This window comes from Copadichromis virginalis, linkage group LG22 (assembly GCF_057382275.1).
Source record: "Copadichromis virginalis isolate Kocher_CV1m ecotype Utaka linkage group LG22, C_Virginalis_male_GT1.1, whole genome shotgun sequence".
In the NCBI taxonomy this organism is placed as follows: Eukaryota; Metazoa; Chordata; class Actinopteri; order Cichliformes; family Cichlidae; genus Copadichromis; species Copadichromis virginalis.
In genome coordinates, this window is record NC_140638.1 from 28275237 (window position 1) to 28292859 (window position 17623).

At 41.6% G+C, this 17623-nt stretch overlaps 1 protein-coding gene across 2 annotated transcripts in view; it reads left to right on the top strand.

Moving 5' to 3' along the window:
• Positions 1-2330: 2330 nt before the first annotated feature.
• Positions 2331-17623, top strand: part of arid1ab (AT-rich interactive domain 1Ab) — a 55217-nt gene continuing 39924 nt past the window's right edge. For both annotated transcript variants that reach the window (XM_085447144.1, XM_085447145.1), the window contains exon 1: positions 2331-3605. In XM_085447144.1, coding sequence (XP_085303270.1) covers positions 2709-3605 — 897 coding nt within the window. In that variant the 5' untranslated portion in view covers positions 2331-2708. The remainder of the gene's footprint in view (positions 3606-17623) is intronic.

A 17623-nucleotide genomic window follows, 5' to 3' on the forward strand; every position in this document is an offset into this window, starting at 1 on the left:
AAAAGAAAAAGAAGCTCCCTACCCCCCTCCTCCCTTACAGCCTTCTATCTGCGCTCTCTGCTAACACACACACACACACACACACACACACACACACACACACAGCACACACACTCCTCCCTTAGCCTATATAAGCAGACAGCAGCTGAGCTGACCCCCTCCACCCTGCCTTCTCTCCTTTATTAAACATACAAAAGCTGTCTTTGCAGCTTTGAAATACATGTGGATATGTTTGTTGATTTCTTAGCAAAACTTCAGGAAGAAAACATGGTCTACTTCTGCACAGATAGTGTGAGCAATATGAGCAGAAAGCCCCGCATTGTAGAGAGAAAGGGCTGAGCAGAGCAGGGCGCTGCTGCTTCCCATCCCCCACATTCACATAGCAAAGTTCTGCTGCTTTTGCAAGCGGCAGTGCTGCCTTCACGTGCTCCACGTGAACGCTGCGAATGCACAGTGTCGCAGCGTTCAGGCGCTACAGCTCGGAAGTGAACGTTATTTTTTCACAGCCTTTTCACTTAAAGTAGTGAGCATTGCGTGTTATTTGATTATATGAAAACGAAAATACTGTGTTGTCTGGTTTTTACATTCAAAGCAAAAAGCACGTGCAATGCGGTTAAGTACGTTATTTACGTTAATGTGCGCTACGTTCCTTAAAGTATAGAAGGAAGGTGTCGTTTCGTGTGAAACAATGAAAAACACTATAAAATGTTGAGTTTCCTCAATTTTGGTTATTACTTGTTGTTGTCTGGAGAGTAAACCAATATTTTTTTCTTTTAGCTTGTGACGTGTGCGTACGCCTTTGCTTTAAAATCTTTGCTTTGCTGTTTTGTTTGTTTGTTTGTTTGTTTTTAAATCTAATGAATTCGACACTTGTTTCCTGTAAAGTAGCTAATGTCACCTTAGACCTATTAGAACAGAATCTAAAGTGCTCCTTTCACTCCCCTGACATTTTTGTTGTATTTATAAAGGAGATTTGGCACTCTGACCGCACTCTAGACAACCTTAGCTTATGGCAATTAAGATGTTAAAACATTTTATACTCTCTTTCATATTTACTTAATTTTTCACTCCCTATAAGTCTTTAATATTAAACTAGGTGACGTTGATTAGGAAAATTCCGACAGCACATGAAAGCAGCACGAGGGCTGATGCTGCTGCTAGGAGAGCGCGAGGCAGGCAGGCAGAGAACACGAAGAAAAAGGGGGTGGGGAGAGAGAGAGAGTGGTGGAGAGACTTAGGGTGTCTGTTCCTGTTAATTGTATAGGGCTACTTCATGCTTTCTCCAAATATGTCCTGTCCACTGTGTGCTGGAGTGAGCCTCGACTCCTACATGATATGTTCAAATATTCAGCGGCCCTGTCACTTTTCCCACCATCGCTGTTTCTCATTTTCTATCTCCACTTCCTGGTCTGAGACTGGCTCAGTCCATCCCCCATTCTTCTTCCTTTTCTGCTCCCTCTCTCTCTCGCGCGCGCTCTCTCAAACACACACATGCGCCACAAACATGCACAGGTTGTAATTTCATGCTTTCCTCCGCTTGTGCTGTTGTAGACACATGGAAGCAGTCACTTCCACCCATTAGCACACTCTTATAGAAGATGACATTGTAGCCTATTTTGTTCCACCCCTTTCACCAGCTGATAGAAACCCACAAATGAATGTAACAGAAGCGCTCACAGCTTAAGCACGAACTGCACAGTCGTGGCTGAAATAAAAAAAAATAGTATGGCAAAAGAAGGGACGGCAGAAGTGTTTTGATAACACAAAACAGTCAGTATTTAGCAGTGAGATATATAAGGAAAGACCATGAGCACCAAGCACGTGGCTATTTGAAAGATATTTGAAGTAAAAATGAAATGTGGGAAATTCTGGTTATTTGTAACGACAAACAGAGCTATTCAACATCTACTTTGTAAAGTTACGTGTATCTTAGCAGGTAGTATCCCCAGTCTAAAAGCATACAACTAAAATCGTGTTTTATTTACTAGGATTATATTATGTATTATATTATAACGCATATTGATTAATTCCTATTTAAAATGAAAGAGCACAGAGAATTAGTGTAACTTATTTTCTAAATAAACATCTCTCCAGGAGACATTAGCTTTTTATTAATTTGCGTCATTTAATTACCCTCTGTACGGCTGGCACTTTATGCTAACAAACACCGCTTCTCGAATACGTCGACGGTTTTATGTATGCGCTCAGTTCAAAGCGTATTAGACCTTCAATAACGGCTCTCCTTGTGTATAAACAACAGGGAACAAGCAGTCCGAATCCAGTTGCTGTAGATTCCGCTCCGGGTTTTTATTTTCTCGCGACATGTCGGTAAGATGGCTGTATCTCGCGGAGCCTCGTGCTGGTTTGGTTGATTTCTAGCTCGCGCTCTCGTTCTGTAACAGAAGGCCCCCCTCCAACACACACACACTCACTTGTGTCGGTTAAATTCACTTCCCTGGCTCTGTATTTATACATTTTTTCTTTCACAAACTTTCCCCTCTCTGTTTTAACTTTAAACGGAGTCGCGGTGGATTACCGGATACCGGTCCGGGCGGAGGGAAAAGGGGGGAATGAACCGGGACAACGGGTACGTTGTTATAAATATACTTGTATTTATATTCAATGGTTATTCGAAGTTTGATTGTGTGTGAGTCGCCGTGCTGAGAGAGAGGCAGAGAAAGAGTGGGGGAGAGAGAGAGAGGGATATCATGGCCGCTCAGGTCGCTAGCGTCGCCACTCTCAACACTAGCCCGCCATCCGAACTAAAAAAGCCGGATCGGGACACACAGGAGGAGTCGGTACCGGGAGAGAAACAGCATGAAAATAAGGAACCGGGACCTGACGGCGGATCTCCTGGGCAGAAGGAGCTGCAGGACGGGACCGATGCTGGAAATGCTGGGGGAGGAGGGGATCCTGACATGAAGAACGGCAACGGGAATTTACCCAGGGTAAATAATAATAGCAGTAATCAGAATGATACAGGCGGGCCCGAAGGGAATAACCATCCCGGGATGGGACACCACCACCCGGGCCCCTTTCCTCCACCTCCTTACGGTTACAACCAGCACTACACCCGGGCCCCTTTTCATCAACATGGCGGACAACAAAGCCCTGGCATGGCAGCTGCATCGGGGCCGGGCATGATGGACTCTTACCCCCCTAATTCACACGAACACGGCTACCCCAACCATTACAACAACTACAGCCCGTTCCAGAACAGGACTTCTTACCAGGGCCCGGGATACGGGGCCATGAATTCCCCGCGTAACAACCAGCCTCCGGCTGGGGGGCAGCCAGGCAAGCAACAGCCAGCAGGAGGAACCACAGCTATGGCTGCCTCTTATAATAATCAGAGATATAACATGGGAAACCAACAACCTACGTCTACGCCAACTTTAAATCAGCTTTTGACATCCCCCAGCCCTACCAGGAGCTACCCGAATTATCCCCAAGGAGACTATAACAATCAGGAGGGGGCCAACAAGGGACCAGGGGATATGGGCAGCAGTCAGTATGGTGGGGTTCATCCGGCTTGGCAACAAAGGACCCACCATCCGCCTCCCATGAGCCCGGGAAACACTGGACAACCTCCAAACAGAAATCAGGTAAACTTCACTCACTGCACTGACACACTTTGGCTGACTTGAAGTCTCTCAGTCGCTGAGAAAAAGCACTGTAGAGTTGAATATTGCATTGGACCAGCCATTGTCTATGTAGCAAGAGCTCTAAAATGGCTGCCTCTCTCTCTCTCCCAATACCACCCCTGCAATAGTGTTTAGACAGAGAAAGAAGCCGCATATTCCGTCAGAAACAACTTTCCGAGACGTGGGTATCGGTGTGTGTCCCTGCTTGGTACAGGGCAAGAGTTAGACTAAGTAGAACAAGAGTTAGCGGGGAGAAAGTGTGTGCGTGTGTGCAGGGAGATGAGGTGATATTTGTTCGCGGTATTGCTCTAGCCTCGCTGTCAGTGCTGTAACCGCTGTCATTTCTGCGAGAATCCGCAGCGAGTCCGGTTCTGTTCGGTGCCGAGCTCCCTCCGGTGCTATCAAAAGTTGTGTCAGTGGCTGTCGAGGCGATAAACAAGATGCAAATGACAGCGATAGCCGTTAAATAATATTTGCATAATCATTAAGAAAAAGAGCGCTGTGTCTGTTAAAAAGCCGCTGCAGGCCGGAGTAGAGATGTGTCTCAGAGTCGGGAGAATGGCAACAATTCCATCCCGATAAAGTGTTTACTCGGATCAAAGTGTGATTGTGACCGCGATTGATTGTCTCGACTTGAGGGTTTTCATTCATTGCGGGATCGGTTCGACTCGGTTCGCTGTCTTTTTTTCTCTGCCTCTTTCCTCCATGTGCCGCCTGTAAACACGGCCCCGGCGCTCGGAGTTGGCAAAGTGCAGATTGCCTTTGCTTTGGGATTTGAATTATGGAGGTAAAATCCTGCTGTCAGAGCCAGGAGACAGTTGGTCTTAGGTTGACATGCGAGCCGAGATCTGATTGGCTCCCCCATCCCTCTGCTCTCGGCCATTTATAATTGCATCTAATGGAAGGCTGCAGAAAAACAGCCCCCTCTGCCCAGTGTTCCTCCACTGCGTAAAGAAAACATAGTCCCTGCCTCTCTTTTTTGATTTTTTTGTTGTATTTATTATCATTTTGAGCGATTTTGAATGCAGCTATATGGTCGTGTAATTAAAAAGAATTGTAAAAACATATTTATTATTCTAGTGATATCAACAGAAATCTAAAACCCAAAGACTACTTATTTATCTGTAAATGCTAACCTATGATTTGGTTGCATTTTATTTGTGAAAGCATTTTGAGAATACAGTTTGCTCAGTTCCTCCCACTGCAGTAATTTGCATGATGATGTAGTGATGTGGAGTCACCGTTGTTTTTATTTGTGTGATTAACCTGACACGTGCTCAGTCACTGCTTTGCTGTTATTGACCTGGCATGTAAAGTTTGGGGGGTTTTTTTCTTCATTTTTTCCCATTTTTGCTTGTGGGGGGAGGGGGGTACACAGCGTGCACTGCTCCTTCAAGTCAACTGACTCCAGAACAGCAGAGAGAGTAGGTGTGGTCATATAGCCCCTCTCCTACAACTGTGTTCTGTGCTGTTTCCAGATCAGGAGTTGAGGAGACTGGTGTGGCCCTGAAAGTCTTGTGGCCACGTGATGGAGCCTGCCTGGCTGCAGTTGTGTTTACAAGCAAGCAAGGTGTCAGCCAAGTGTCACAGCTTTTTTTTTCTTCTTCTTCTTCCCGGCAGGTAGCCTAATTTACTTCCACAGGCAGAGTATGTCAACAGTGCTTACCTACATCTTTCTCTTAAGAGATAACGGCCCCTTGTGTAGTGTTTTATGCTACAGTTATGTGTCATAGGCAATGTAGGTAGGTAGAGTTGGATGCATTTGAGAATATTTTGTGGGTTTTGGCTTAATTAATTAAACATATATAGGCCACAGAGGGATGCTTTATCTGTGTACATACAGGATTGCGGGAGGCATAAAATTAAACTCTTTATTTGACATTTGCTTAAAAACAACATTTTTATATCTCTTCTGTATTCTCATTTACTTTCAGTGTCCGTTTTCTCAAAACATTTTGCACGTGGCTTTTGTAAATGAAAAGTGATAGATGGGCTGTTTGTTTTTATTTCCCACCAAAAGATGTTTCATCAGACTTTTCATCCAGAGAGGTGAACCCACCACTTGTTGCTTTAAACTTTTAAGGCGACAGCTTTTCACACATTTTGATTGCCACTTTCGCTGCATCCACAACAAGTTAAATTGCCTGCACTTAGAGCCGGATGGTGCACAGTTGTAGAGTGGCTGCAGAAGTGCTCGGTTCAGTGTGTTTTAGAACAAACACCCAGATATTCCGCAGCAATTGGACACGGGCCGTGTTTGCTTATTGCCGTCACTTTATACAAAAAAACCCCCACATATTCCAGGACGGATGAGGGGTGTCTCGCTGAGTGCGCCCATCTTTCTCCGGAGGGCCCCTCGCTGCTGTTTCCAGGAAAGTTAGGATGCTCCTTTTTACTTTCAGTTTGTCACCTCCAGCATGTGGAATAGTGTCTGTGCCCGGGGACGGCATTAAATTTAGGCAAACTGGGAATTGCTGCTGTCAGGGTGGATGAGTTCAATTTGAGCAGGGTCCAGCCTTTATTGCTGTAGAGTTGCCATATTTACATCACTTGCTTAAATATTGGATGTCGGTAGTTAGATACATGCAGATTACGTTCCTGACATTGCATATATATTAAATAGCGCACATCTGAATCCTATCTCGTTTTATTTCTTTTCAGTTGAATATATTTTAGAAAACCTTGCACATTTTTCTAAGTGTCAGTGTGTCTAAATGGCATTTCTTTCATTTCTAAACTGAGCATTCATCAGGTTTGCGTAGTACTCAGGGTGTCAGATTGAGAGTTATGAACTTCAAATAACCTTTTTTTATATTTTCTATAATGTGTCAAAGAAATGCCCTGCCACCTTTCTTGGAATTTGTTGCTATGTTTGTGGTCGGTGATAGATTGTTAGCACAACATCTTTAACAGATTCAAATGATATTTGTGGGGGAGCTTTAATTAATTATTAAATACGCTATAGAAGGTGCTCAGCTGTAAATATTTTAATTGCCAAGTACCTTGTTATTGCAGTGTTTCCCACACATAGACTATACTTGGGCAAGCTGCCCAAATGTAGGGTGCCCTAGTGCATCTTTTTATTACTTTATCCATTCTTTTTAATGTTAGTGACTAGAGTCACCCTTGGGTAGGGTGGTTAGGTGCCTGCTGTGCTGGTCCTCGATGTCGGTCCGCTGTTTGCAGTGTCACATCCTGTAGTTTGACAGAACTCCACAGTCTTAAACCACACCAGCTGTAGTTCTTGTTTTGCTCTATAGAACCACCATAAGCTAGAGGGCAACTCTAACCAGACCCTGGAGTTCGTGGAGAACTGGTTCATGTTCCACCATGCTTAGCCCACTAAGCCAGCATCAGTAGATCTTCCTTTGCAATCTGCAGTTGAGGGAAACACTGCCTGATATGCTCAGCTGCCTCTCCAGTAAGTCTCAGTGGTCCTTGTTCTGCTCTGGAGGTGTGTTGAATGCTGGACAGTCACTTTAGTGTGAACCTGTGATGCAGGTGCCTCTACTGCACTAATTTGACAGCTAAATAGCAGTGACCTTAGCAAACTGTCCAGCCAGGAAATGGTACTGGTCAGTGCTTGTTGGTTAGCAGTAGGTGAACTTTCAAAATGAGATACTATGATGTGCCTCTACAGCTAAGTGTGTGTGAAATGCTGCAATTAATTCCCAGTGGGTGTCAAACTCTAAGGCTACGTTCACACTGCAGGCGAAAGTGCATCAAATCCGACTTTTCTGACCCTATGCGACCCATATCCGATCATGGTATGACAGTGTGAACGGCACAAATCCGATATTTTCAAATCCGATCTGGGTCACTTTCGTATGTGGTACTGAATCAGATACATATCTGATGTTTTAGAAAGCGACTGCTGTTTGAACGGTCATGTCGCATTAAATCCATCTTTTACGTCACTGACACAAGACAGACGCCAATTATCAGCTCCGGAGAAGACATTGTGAACGCTTCCTGGCCATCCAGTGAAACTGTTGGGAAGATAACGTTGAAGAAACGTGAACATTTTATTTGTACTGTATAATCTGCAGACTCTGACAGAAATCTGCAACTATCCTTTGAAGCACCGCTCCTCTCAAAACAGCAATAAGGATAATTATTAGGCCATATGCAAATAACAAAATAACTTTATAACTTAAAGCAAAATTTGGAAACGTAAAGTCCAAAACAAGTCTTTATATTAAGGGCCATCAGTCAAACAATACTGTTTAGTCTGGATCTAAACAGAGCGCGTTGTGTGCGACGTCTTCTTTTGCGCATGCGGGCCGCTTTGAGGGTTCACACTAGAGCGCGTTTGTTGTCACATTTTGTTTGTAGTGTCAACAAGCAGACAAAAAAATCATATTTGATCAAAAAATTGGAATTGAGCATTAAGACCTGCAGTGTGAAAATGGGTTTAAAAAATACTGCACATGGATTGCTAAGTGTTCTTTGATAGCAGTCACCCCCAGTGAAAGCAGTGAATTATCGTTAAAATATGCAAACAGAAGTTATAATGAGCTAAAATTTGTTAATAGAATGATTTAGCTTGAGAATGCATTAGCTTTGTTTGTGTTTATGTCCTTTTAGCCTTGTATTTTCTCAATTTCTTCCACAGGAAGACTGATGTCTAATCCAATACTTTTCCTTCATTGGATTTAAATCCGTGGATGCTTTTCCAATGGGCTAATGAGCCTTCAGAGCAATTCCTTGCAAAAGAATTCAAGGTTTTGCTGGAAAGCTGGAGGATAATTGAACATTTTTTGGTTGTTAAGCAAATGTAAAGGTAGCAATGACTGTATTTTAGCAGAAGGCAAAAGGGCTTTGACAAACTATCATTAGTGTAACTGAATTGAGCAGACTCACAGTAACTTTAACTCTACAAGAGTTTGTCTTGATGTCAGTGGTCCAGGTGCAGAGAACACATTACCTTAATGGATATGATCTAAGACATGGTGTGTGGAGGACAGGACCTTTCACTAAGGGCAAATAAACACGTGTGGGACCCAGACTGTTTTCAAATCATAGCAAAGATATGTCACATGAGGCCACTGCTACATGCTTGTTATGTTTAGTCAGGGAGATTGTATGTTTGATGTCTGACTGCAGAGTTTGATGTGGCAGTCAGTAGACCAAAGTTCAGGTCAGTTTTTCACAGGCTACCCTCGGCTGAAGTGCTGCCGACTACATTTCAGCAGAGTTTATTAAAGGCTTCAGCTCTTCTGTCATGAGCAGTGGCACGATCAGCCTTTTAATTGGTGGCTCTGGTAATAATTCAGCAGCTGTTGTTTTTTTTGTTTTGTTTTTTTTTTGTTGTTGTGTTTTTCAACAAGCCACTCACCTGCCTTGGGCCACCTGCTCAAGATGAGTTAATGCGTTAATTGAATGGTGGATAAGGGCTCATATTATGGGTTTCCATAACACCTTGCACACAAACAAATACTCTGAAGTGGATTGTAGTGGGGTTTTGTTTTTTTGTTTTTTTTTGCTTCTTTGTTTGGAATGGTGTAACGCCAGGTGTGTCCCCCACCTCCCACCACCACCATCACCAGAGATGTTCAAAAAGTTTCCCTTTTGCACGGGTAAGGCCACAATTACACATTTATTAGTTTATTTAATTAACCAATAATGACAAAGCACAATAAACAAAGTTGTAGATTAACTTGGATTTATTGTTATTATTGTTATTATTATTTTTGTAGGTACTGTTTGAGAGCGTGGGAATTTGTAATGACATTGTTTGCTGCTGAGAAAATTCTAATTTGCATTTGGTTTGAGTTATTTTTTTAGTTTATTTTTTCCACTTAAAAATCGAATTAGAAAATAAGTGAAGATAAGAGAATATTTCCATAGCGTCAGTGACTAGTTAAATTTCAGTCTTTGCCAGCTTTTTTGGGTCCAGCCTCTTGAATCTGTGCAAAATTATCTCTCCTAAAATTAAGCGTGCATAGTTGCCTCAGTTTAGTCATTGACAGGAGTACCACTACTGAGATACAGACTGTTTATACACATCACTGTATAGCACACTATCTACCATTATTCAGTCACTTGAGAGCCTAATGCTGGTCTTTGACAGCTGGGCCAGCAGTTTCTGTTTTGTTCCTGTTCACTAAACACAACTCCCAGTTCTAAGAAAACACACAGCGCAACTTCCCACTACGGTTTGGACCCCTGTTTAATAGGGCTTGGTGCCGTGGAGAAGAGGAACACTGAGCATTCGAAAAGGAAGTTCACTCTCGGCTCTTTAGTCTGCTCTGCTGAGTAATGATTCTCCACAGGCCTCATGGACAGCATGCTGCCTCCTGGCAACTGTATTTGTGTGTGTGTGTGTGTGTGTGTGTGTGTGTGTGTGTGTGTGTGAGGGAGAAACGGTGTCAGTGATACCCGGGGGAAGGGGTGGTGGTGGTGTTTTGTGAATGATCTTCGTCTGCCCCTGACAGCTGTGTGTATTTCTGTGTAAAGTGCAGCAGTTATGTGGTTGTTGTGTGTTTGTGTGTCTGCCACTGCCTCAGGATCCTCTGACCTGCTCTTACTCCACGTGTCACCAGCCATCCGTCTTTCTTTACTAACATCGCTCTTTTTTTTTTCTCTCTCAGCCACAGCACACAGCTGTGTGGTCCAGCTCAGTGTATTTTTGTTGTTCTTTTTTTTGTTTTTCCTCAGCTTCTTGCTGTTCCATCGGCATCTCCCAAACTTCATTGATTTCAAGTTGTCTCTAAAACAGTTTGTGTTGGGAGTCTTTGGTTTAGTGACTCAAAAGGTTAATACAGACACTGTCATGGTGGAAATGACTCGATCTGAATAATTGTATCCTCTTTGTTGCAATTGAAAATACATTGGGAAAAACAAGCTCCTCGTGGACAAATGTCAGGCTTGGGCTATTGCATCAGGGCATGCTGGAATGTAAAGGTAATTCATTTCTTTTGACATTTACCTTCTAAAAATGCTTCGGATTAGCATAGTAATATCCTTCTGTGGGCCTGTGTGGGACTATAGACTTCATTTACATGACGTATGGTGTGTGTGTTTTTATGGAATAAAGTGGTTAACCTTTAAATGGGTGCAGTTGTTGATACTCTGTGGTAGAGAATGATGCTTCCTCCCAGCTTTCATGCAGCTTTCACCTTTGATCTCCGCAAAGGGGGGAAAAAGCCAATGGCTCATCTATAAAGCAGGGGGAAAAGGAATATAAGGGCACAAGATGCTGCTGATCTTTCTACCTTCATTTCCTTTGTGGAACTCGGCCGTGATGTGAGCTGGAGGTGTAATTGTGCCCGCTGGTCATTACCTCGCTTTCTGTTTTGCCTAATGTGATATTCACAGGGTGTTTTTTTTTTTTTTCTTTTTTTTTTTTCTTTTTTTCGTTGCTGTCAATAAAAGCAAAGCTGTGGAAATGACAATTCCTGTGAAAGCCCCATGTTTGAGGGGAAAAAATTCTGTTAGTAATTGATAGAAAATAAATGTGTAACAGTGAGGTAATAAAAAGCTACAACATCAGAAGCAAATGAGAAAAAAAGATTTTCTGCCTTTAACAGATTAGTTAGAAAGTAGTATTAACTGTTCTAATTAATGATCATTTATCTTTTTTCAACGAATACAGTTGGTTGAACTTTTCAGATGTTAGTACAGTCATTTTCTTTTTTTATTGTGTGACCTGCAATTTCTAATTTTGTGTGAGTCTGACTTTCAGTCTTGCTACAAAGCATATTTTGTTATATGGAAAATTCAGTTTATAGTAAAATTAAAACAACAACAACAGTAATTTGTTAACTTTTATAGGTTAGTGAACCTTGATCGCTCTGACAAAGATCAATATACTGTAAAGTAGTGTTGGAAAAGAACTCGTTAGCAAACCTCCAGAATTCTAGGTAGCACTGGGTGTTTCTTTCTCACTCTGTCTTTGTGCACTTCAAAAAATGCATACTAAGCTTAATCTATCTTTGACCACAATAAGATCTGAAATAACTCCCAATGAAGGAAAGGAGATCTGATCTGAGTCTTTGGTGAAAACAAGCAAACAAACAGAGGGCATATTGCTCATTCTCAAATCAATAACTGATCATAGGGAGTATATGTTGCAGACTGTGTAACTGCTTTGTAATTGTAATGTCTAGGTATGTTTTCAGAGAGTCACTGCTGGATACTTTGACATGCACACAATACTGCTAGATAAAGTATTTTTTTTAAGCAACTGGTTCCACATTTCTGTTTTTTCACATTATTAGTCTTTCATGTTAACAACTACAATTTTTGGGTTTTGGACTATGACAAAGCGGCTATGTTTGACAGTTTTTAAGAGTTTGTAGATGAAAAGATGAAGTGTCTGATAGAGGAAATAACTGATTAGTTGGCAGCCTTGAAGTGAATCCCCTCTGGACTGTCGGTGAGATAAAACTTAAATGTCACTTTTGTGTCTGGAAATGTAAGAGGCAAGCTTTACTGCTCTTTGACACAAGAGATTATAAAGTAATCTACTTAACAGTTTAATTGACAGTGCACATAATCAGTAGCAACAACCTTAGCAGTGACTGACATCAGAACAGTTCTTACTGCTGGAGTCTGACTTAGACTCTGTTTAAAGTTCAAAATGATGCTATTAAAAGTAAGGTACTTGTTGTTGCTTGACATAAAATAAATATCATACACTTTTACAATAAAAACAGGCCACGTTCCAGTTCAGTATCGCAGTTGGTTCCTGTACCAGGTATCAGCACCCTGTTTGGTTGATGGTTTGTTGAGCACATGGATCAGCAACCAGTGCTCAGTAGGTGCAAAGTTGCACAGGGACAAGCAGAAGAAGCAGTTTACTAGCGGTGTTGTTTCTGCCTTGTGTAGCGGGTGATTTCTGATGTGCCAGGCTGCTGTTAAGATTGTGCTGCTTTGGTGATACCTGTGGTGGCATGGCTGTAGAAAGAACAGTAACAGGCGTTGACATATTTCTCTCTCTACCTAGACATTTGCATGAGCGTGTATGTGAGAGGCGATTCTACCCACAGGAGAGTGCAAATTAACAACCCCAACGGTCTCACCACTCCAGTTTACTCTCTCTCATTTGTTTTGAAGCGTGTTGAGAACAGTTTTTTTTCTTTGTTTTTTTTACAGCTGTCTAGCTTTATTTATGTATGTGTTTAGATTATTTTAAGACTAGAAAGCCCTGCTGTAAAGTACAAAACCCCTTTTATTTCATTAAAATGACCCGTCTGTGATTCAGATTATGACCAGGCATGTTTTCCTTATGTTGACAGAGTGTCTGACGTCAGCATCAGAGTTGTGACTCTAACCATGAGGCAGCCAGTGACCCAGCCAGGTCCTTAAGTGGCTTCGCCTCATTCAGCAGCCAGGGTATTTTTGGCATACTAGTGAGTGACACACTTATCGTAATGGGTCGTCCAGGGTTCCAATGGTCAGCCTGAATAAGCATCCTTCTCGGCAGTGCCTGCTGAGCCTCGGCAACGTGATGTAACCGATCGCTGTCTTGCCTCCAATGCTGACAGAGCATTGGAGGAGTTGCTGTGCCCGCTAACCCATCGAGTGGCTTATCTCTGAGCAGGAGAGAAGAGCAGAGACCACTTTTTCTTCCATGAGCGTTCCCGTTAAAGTGTTGGTGTGACCAGAGTGCCAGTGCCACTCTTGAACTGTACTCAACAAGCCACACAGGTGTGCTTTACAGGATGAGTGTCCACTGTAACTACATTTTAACAATATTCTAAGGGTTGCTGTGTAATTGTTAATGTGTCATTAGGTTTCAAATTGTTTCACAGGTTATAATTGAAGAAATGTTTTGGCTATGTTTCACAGTCAAGGTGGGCTTAGTGTATTTTATATTAGTTCAGTATTCTGCTTTTTTGAAACCTGATTTGAAAGTAAAAATGCATTTTCAAAATGCCTTTTGTTCTGTTTAACAGTGTGTTGATAAGTTCTTCAACAAAGGTGCAATATACATGTATTACTTTCTATTACGCCACTGTTGCATGTTGAACATCTGGTTTGCTGCCTGCTGTTTCTCACCACATGCTGCACTCTTTCCACTGGCTTGCTCTCAGCCCTGCTGATCTCCCATCCAAACTCACCTTGTCTCACTCCTGGGACACAGCCGCTGTCACCTGGAAATATATGTTTGGCCTGACAGTTTGACAGCTGGGAGTCACAGCCAGTGTTCACTCTCTTGTACCACCAAACCTTAACATTGCACTGACAGGTCAGGGAGTTTTCCTACGCTTTTTTTGTACTGGGTGGTAACAGAAAGATTTTCTGATCTACCTAATTGGAGAGCCACACACACTGAGTCTATCAGTACAGTGTGGGAACCAGTTAGCACCTCACAGCTATGTTGTTAATCATCAGTAAACAGTCGCTCACATGTGCCAGTCGCCACAGTGATGTTGGTACTGATGAGTTGAGTTTCTTATTTTTAAAGTTATGGTCAAGTAACATTTTGGTCAACTGTGCAGAATCATGGTTCTGTATAGTTCTAACTACCTTTGGTCATGCAATGGTTAGTGAAGTCCTACTATGGAACGCTCAGCTTATTCAGTCATGGTTTTAGTTCTTTGAAAGCAGTCGCAGCAGAATGGCAGACACACATTGGCCATTGTCTTTTAACGGACACGTCGTTAGCATGTTTTGTTTAGTCTTGAACTTAATGAATTGATGCTTTTTTTTTTTTTTCTTTTTTTTTTTTGTAACAGGATAAGTGCAGTCACAGGAAACCCAGTGCCAAGTTTGGGCTTTAACGTAACACCCCAGCTGTATTCATTTAACAGAAACATGATTAAGCTCCTGTATTTAACACATATTAGCTTCAAATTTCCTGGTGTATTAACATATATGTTTTAGCATAAAAATGTCTAATTGTTATAGCAACAGATCATATTTCTGCAATCTAACCACAAACCACTTTGAGACAGGGGAACTGGAAGTAATTATTCAAAACTTTTCAACATTAATAAAACTGCTGACAACCTTGCTGTAGTTTTCACCTGCCTTCTCTACACATACTGTCAGAAAGCCAGGTGTTTCAGATTCCCCTATCTTTAATATCACATGACTAGGGTTTAAGTGGTGCCTACTGGTTCTTTAACTTTATGAACTCATCATTTGACAGTCACACCATATTCACAGGTTTTCTTGATAATTTCGCTTGGAAATATGTCAAATTATACCTGTTTTTAAACCATATCTCTTGAGCTTTTCTTTCCATCTCGAGTGTGGATGTTTAAATCGGATATGAACAAACTTCCCTTCAAAATGCGTGGATGGACACAAACCACTTGTACTGTTGTTATTATGTCTGGAATTTCTCCTTATTTCTCAAACTGTCACAGAAGATGGCTTCCCCTCCCTGAGCTTGGTTCTGCCAGTTGTCTCTTCCTGTTAAACAGGAGTTCTTCCTCCCCACCATTGCCATGCTTGCTCATAGGGGACATCTATCCATACCTCGCTTCATCTTGATCTCGAGAGAAGTAGTTTGAAAAAATAAATTTGAGGTTGAGTTGTTACCAGATCTCCCATTTTTTTGTTGGAAGATTGAGTTGTCTGAGCTCATGATCTGGTGGGATGATGAGCAATTTAGTTGTTATTATCTGAGTATTTGTTCCCCAAATGCAATTGAAAGTTCAAAAGCTACAAAGTAGAGCTCCAGGTAAGTTGTTTTTGTCAAACTACATTGCCATTAACTGAGCCAGCAGCATGTGCAGACACTGCTGTCTGTGCTGCCGCCACAGTTTATTTCTCCCTGTGTGATTGTTAAATGTCAGAGTAAAGTGGAAGCTAAAGAAAGAACCGACTAGTCTTTAAGGTTTTACAAATGTTCTGCTATCAAACCTTATTTTAACAGACCCAGGAATACCTGTAATATATGCGACATCTACCTATGGCTGCTTGTCATTGGAAATAAAAGTGCCCAGAAATGCAAAGGGTCCCTTTTAAGCAGCAGTGCTTTCCTTTATACCTTTTAACCCAACCCTAATTCATGCAAGAGCAGCGCCTTGTTTTTTTCTTCTAGCTCCTACTTTTCTGTTGTCGCCTCTGTTGTTCTTCTAAGCTTTAAATAGCCCTGGAAAAGCTTCACTTCTTCCTTCATCTCGCAGAGATGTGAAAGCAGATTTTGTCATCCGAGTGCACGAGTTCCCTTCTTCTTCTCCTCCCAGAACAGCTTTTGAGTTCTTTGGAACAGCTGGGTGAACATCTGGGTGTGTAGGGTGCTGTTCCCTCTGCTCAGTACGGATGATAGCACCAGCAGGCGCCGGCTGCCGCCCCCTCTACCCAGCCCAATCCTCGTGCTTGCTTTTATTCAGAGTCATGCAGCGGTCAGCACCAAGTAGAGGTTGATGCATTTGGAAAGCTAAGACTTAATTGTTTAATTGAGAATGTGCCCCCCTTCTTAGCTTGCTTACTGTAGCTTACAGGTATAGATTTTTCCACAACTATTTGGACACATTGGTAGGCTTTGCTTAAGCTTTCCTTAAGCTCTTCTGAACAAGCAATCTCAATTGTTTACTACGCTGGAGTTGGGACTTTGCTGTGTTTGGCGCTCGGTTCAGTTACTATAATGATCACACAGTTTTTAACACCCCTGGGAAAATTTTAAAACTTGCCTTTTAATTCGATTTAAATAATGTTATGAATTATTAAGGTAATAAGAATTTTTAATAAGGTTTCCCAAAATGTAATTAGCCCTTAGATACTGATATCCAAATGGGACTAACATTACAGCCTGGGGCAGGTCTTGGTCATCATTTATTTAAATGAATCAGTATGATTGGTCATTGCTGTAGTGCAACTTCTTTTTTTTTTTTTGGCATAAAGCTTCTGATGCGTTTTTATATTACTTGAAAAAATGTCTGTACTGTGCTGATGTGAGACCTGAGTTCTGGTTTCAGGATGTTGCGTTTCCTGATATGTCACGTTGAAGAATATGAATGTTTTTTTGTTGTTTTGGTTTTATAAGAAGGACTTTCTTTATACTAATCACTATTGTTGAATAAATGCTAAATGATGTCAAAACATGGACAACATCAAGATCAGTTCATATCACGGTCTAATGTAATTAGGACACATATAAAGAGTAGGAATGGAAATGGGTTAAAATTACAGCTAGCTAAATTATATTCCAAATAATCTTTAGGTGGAAAGTTTTTTAAATCCAGCTCTCCAAGTTTGGTGCTATTTTGTCACTGTCTTGTATCATTTAACAAAAAAAATCTGTTTTAAGTCTAATCTTAAAAGTGCACAGTGTCTGTCTCCTAAATCTAAACTGGGAGCTGGTTCCACAGAGGAGGGGCCTGAAAGCTGAAGGCTCTGCCTCCCATTCTACTTTTAAGGAACCACAAATAAGCCAACAGTCTGAGAGTGAAGTGCTCTATTGGGATGATTTACAATGACTTTAAATTTGCTTCTGAATGTAACAGGGAGCCAATGAATGCAGTCAAGGACAGCTACAAGCAGCTTAGCCAGCGACAGGATTGCTTACGTGTAACAGTTTTGTACTCTGGGAGCGATGAAGGCTAGAAATTCTAAAACAAGTCATCAAATTTATTTGGATGTGAGTTAATGAAATATGCGGTTTAGGTATATTTTATGATGATTTTGGTTTTTCCCTTGCATAAAAGATAGGATGACTTCCACCAAAATCAAAAACTATACATGTTCCAGATGGGGGAATAGTTAATTTAAGCATTATTTCCACATTGAAGACACCCATAAACATATGAGTAGGTGAATTGAGAATAAAATAATCCCTACAGGTGTAAATGGATATAAATCTAATAATACTGTATTTTTTGGACCGTAAGGCGCTCCGGATTATAAGGCATTAAACGAAACAAAACAGTCAGATAAGTCAAACTTTACTCAACTCATTCCTCTTGCTTCCTCCACTTCTATACCATTGATTCATTAATGTTGAATTCTCTGGTAGCAGCTCTATAAACACTGGAACAACAGTATATGTTGTTCCAGTGTTTTTCTAATTTTTGCTTTGT